Raw genomic sequence first — 4,829 nt, 5'->3', positions numbered from 1 at the left:
AACACGCTGTTCGCCCACCTCACACACTTCTGCCGGCAGCACGCGCTGCTGGAGCCCGAGGACACCGCGCCCCTGCAGGACCTGGTCCGGGCCCTGGAGGGGCGCGGCTACAGCTGAGGGCCCCCCCCACACACACAGGGGGCCCCCCACACACCAGGGGGCCCCCACACACACAGGGGGCCCCCACACACACAGGGGCCCACACACAAACACACACAGGGGGCCCCCCACACACCAGGGGGCCCCCCACACACACAGGGGCCCACACACAAACACACACAGGGGCCCCCACACACACACACACACACACACACACACACACACAAACACACACAGGGGCCCCCACACACACACACACACACACACACACACAGTTATACACACACACACACACACACACACACACACACACACACACACAAACAGTAACACTGACAAACACACACAGTGGCACAATCACACACACACATACAGTTATACACACAAACAAACACACACAGTTATACACACACAGACACAAACACACACACACACAAACAGTAACACTGACAAACACACACAGTGGCACAATCACACACACAAACACACAGACACACAGACACAGACACACACACACACAATCGCACACACACACACAAACACACATACATCACGATGGCCGTTTCAATGGTTCACGCATTTGATGTCACCTATGTCTACGACAACGTGTCTACAACGGACAGGTGGTCTGTGTGTGAGAGGGCCAATAGCTAACACACCCACTGGCTTCATGCACTCCATAGGCCTGTATTCACTTCTGGCAAACGATGATGTTATTGCTTATGTATTCATGTGTAACGAAATGGTTCCGACTGTCATTATCTTTTTTTATCAGTTTTCCACATGGCTATAATGAAATATAACATTTAAAAATATATATTTGTTGTAGGCCTAATAAGACATAAGGACATTTGGAATAAATGTAAAGGTTTCTTGAGAACGAGTCAAAAGACAGTGTAGCTGACGAAATGCTTAATGAAATATGCAAAAATTCAAATATATTCAAACGACGTTGGCCGATGTTGGCAATGGGGAATAATATGCCAACGTTTTTGTTTGTCTCTTTTTGTAAATACACTTTGTTTATGTCACAATTGTGATGGTTTATTTTTTTTTTCATTGTCCACTAATTTAATATCCACATTAATGTTTAAATTTCGAAGTTGGTTATTTTGCCTGTGATTTTAAGCCATATTGCTCCAGAGAAGTTTCTACAGTAGTTGTTGATCTTTCATTTTGACAATGTGTCCGGTGTTTGGTGTCTTCCCTGATGATGGATTTAAGTGTTTGGAGAAGGTTTGGACATGTGGGATTTGTACCTGTCCTCGAGCACTAGAAGAGCTTACCCTGCTCCCAGGACAGTGGAAGCTGCACGTCTATCACACAGGAGCTAGGGACAACTACGCAGAGTACGTACCTGAGCCCTGAATGAATCGACGTTCCCAGAATTAGTCGACATCTTTCCTGAGTCACGGTGACTCTACATTGGGTTCTGGACCAACCTTCCTGGACAAGAAGAAAGACAGAGAGAATATAACCAAATCATGGATGTGGTGTACATGGAGCATCTATTGAAAAACCTTATCGATTGTCCCTTGTTGAGATAAGGGATAAGGGATATCTATGCAAAACGTTCTAACTCAAACTATGTTTCACAAATTATTTGTGTGTTTATGTGTTGTGATAACCCACTATTGTTAAAGCTAATGAATTATCACTCATTCCAGAACATCTGTGAAAGACTTTGCCGGGACCAAACCTAAACTGGTAAAATAACAGCAGTAATTCACATCCAACACAACGCTACAGCCAAATATGAAAGAGCACTGACTGAAATCAACATTGTATCCTGGAGGCCTATTGGCCTACTGTCACCTAGAGTGGCCTTTGGTTCCAACTATGGTAGGGCCTATAAAATACTCATATCAAACAATTTATAGCACCCTTTCCACAATGTAGACATACAGCAATATGCTGTTCAATTCATATTTATTCAATGATGATTTATAGTTTTCTTTGTTGTCCTCAACACTATATATCTATCTGTCTCAGAGATATAAAACTGTAATCCTTGTTGAATGTCACTTATTCCATTTAATTTGAAGTCAACTTAATGCTACTGCAATTTATCACAATAACACGAAGGGCTTCACCTGGCCTGTCAACATGACGAAAACGTCTTCAGGAGCAATGATTGCGTAGGCTTAACTGTCGACTTGCTATGAACTGCTATGAACTTGGGAGCTGGGAAACTTTTCCTGGTTGTAATCCTATAAAGTAGGCCTTTATGAGGTGGCATATCGAGGTCATGTGGCCGGTGTTTTTAAATGACTGCAGTCAGTAATGTGAATGTGCCATTTTTCTTTTGAGAATCCAAAACACTGATGAACGGGCATCATAATCAATGTGGAAGAATCCACAATGGTAACTGTCGATAGGAGAATCGATAGAACTACATCCCGCTGCATTCGATATGCACCGCCATTACATTACATTACAAGATACATTTCTTATGATTCATACTGTACATATTTGTGTTTGTTAAAAAACAGCATAGTGTATAAATGGGACACTGGCACTCTTTGCACAGCCACTGCATGTGTATTTATCTATGGTTTATCGTTTGCATATGAGGTGTTGCAGGAAAGGTCTTGATGACAATTTAGCCAATTTAACACCAAAAGTCAAAACTTGGGAACAACTTTTCTACACGATACTAGAGTGAATAAGGGGACACAAGTGAAAGGTTCAATATATTCATTTTTACATTTAAAAACCATAAACCATTATAATATTTCAAATGAAATACTTATCTAACGATAAGTGAGTGAGTGAAGTCTGCTAATGCCAACTAAGTCCTGGCTAGGAACATTGAGATTTTCTACATAAATGTTGATTCTTCTCAGACTAGCTGTAGGTCACTTTCCAAAAAAAAAATCACCTGCTAAATCACTTCATGTTGGGCATAAACATTAACCACTGCGGTGCCAAGTCTGTTAAAGGCACCCAGTGCAACTTTCGAGGCTTAAAAATAAACATTCAATTTCTAGTCTTTTTTACACGTAGTAAGTTTCAATAACTCCATACCATTACATACCGACATTTAAAGGCACCCAGTGCAACTTTCGAGGCTTAAAAATAAACATTCAATTTCTAGTCTTTTTTACACGTAGTAAGTTTCAATAACTCCATACCATTCCATACCGACATTTAAGCAGCAAAGATGAGACGTCGTTGTGTGGTGAGAACTGATACAAAATCGATAACAACAACAATGCCGCCATTTTCTTTATTTTTTGTAACCTACAATAAATAAAGCAGGCTTCCAGTCAATGGAAAAATGGCTTCTCCCCACCGGCGATTGTTGTTGTTTACGATTTTCTATCAGTTCTCACCACACAACGACGTCTCATCTTTGCTCCTTGAATGTCGATATGTAATGGTATGGAGTTATTGAAACTTACTACGTGTAAAAAAGACTAGAAATTGAATGTTTATTTTTCATTGAATGTTTACATAAAGTTGCACTGGGTGCCTTTAAGTATTTAAAAAAATAAATAATTGTCAACAAAGTAACGTGCAAAAATGCCATCTTAAAAAGAAGGCTTGTGAAACTCACTTTGGCAAAACTCGCTCGTTCATGTCCTTCTCGGCTTGGTTCCCCCATGGCATGATTGAAAACAAAATAAGTGCTAGCCTTGGCTTAATAATAATAAATGATAATAGTTTCCAGTCTATACTTTAACTCTGCTGTAACTCATTCTCCACTTCCCGAAGCACCTCAACAGCCGAACTCAACACGGAGATAAATCAACAGAAATCACCTCTATATTTGGAAATGTCAAAATATCAAAATATTGTCAAAATATTAAGAATGAAGCTATATAGCAAATATTTGTGGGTGTTTGTAGAAAATGTATGTGTTAAATGTGGTATCTACTCCAATATAAATTGTATGCTTTTCTCGGCCTCAATGGTTTTTGATAAAAGCGTCGGCATTTTCTTTTTTGTTCCCCGGCAGCAAATTTATTGAGAAGGGTCCAGCTGCAGGCTTGGGAGTTTCCGTCATGACACAAGAACGCCCTTTAGGCGTTCCTGGTAGCGTTTCATCGACCAATCACGAGGTGTTTCGTAAGGCATACATACTTTCATGACGACCAATAAAATACAACAGTGTTACCACTTATATTTTATTTGACAAAGACAACAGTGTCACCCCTCATGTTTCATTTGATAAAAACGACAGTGTTACCCCCTATGTTTTATTCAATACATTTCGACAGTGTTACCCCTTATGGGTTTTTCATGACGACAGATAAAGAACGACAGTGTTACCCTTTACGTATCTTTTGATAAAAATGACAGTGTTACCCCTTATGTTTTTTTCCCATGATGACTGATGAAAAACAACAGTGTTACCCCTTATATTTTATTTGACAAAGACAACAGTGTTACCCCTTATGTTTTTTTTCATGACTACCAATACAAAACAACAGTGTTACCCCTTGTGTTTTTTTTCATTTAGACCAATAAAAAACAACAGTGTCACCCCTCATGTTTCATTTGATAAAATACGACAGTGTTACCCCTTATATTCTATTTGACAAAGACAACAGTGTTACCCCTTATGTTTTTTTTCATGACGACCAATAAAAAACAACAGTGTTACCCCTTATGTTTTATTTGACAAAGACAACAGTGTTACCCCTTATGTTTTTTTTCATGACTACCAATACAAAACAACAGTGTTACCCCTTGTGTTTTTTTTCATTTAGACCAATAAAAAACAA

General features: G+C 39.7%; 1 protein-coding gene across 1 annotated transcript in view; it reads left to right on the top strand.

The window, feature by feature from the left end:
* The window catches only part of ppp6r2b (protein phosphatase 6, regulatory subunit 2b), a 9,096-nt gene extending 8,979 nt beyond the window's left edge, over window positions 1-117 (top strand). The window contains exon 12 of the mRNA XM_060061540.1: window positions 40-117. Within this exon, the coding sequence (XP_059917523.1) occupies window positions 40-117 (78 nt within the window). The remainder of the gene's footprint in view (window positions 1-39) is intronic.
* Window positions 118-4,829: the final 4,712 nt, after the last annotated feature.

The sequence above is a fragment of the Gadus macrocephalus genome, chromosome 9 (genome assembly GCF_031168955.1).
Source record: "Gadus macrocephalus chromosome 9, ASM3116895v1".
Lineage (NCBI taxonomy): Eukaryota > Metazoa > Chordata > Actinopteri > Gadiformes > Gadidae > Gadus > Gadus macrocephalus.
Note: the sequence above shows the minus strand (reverse complement) of the source record. Positions and strands in the feature narration are given on the sequence as shown.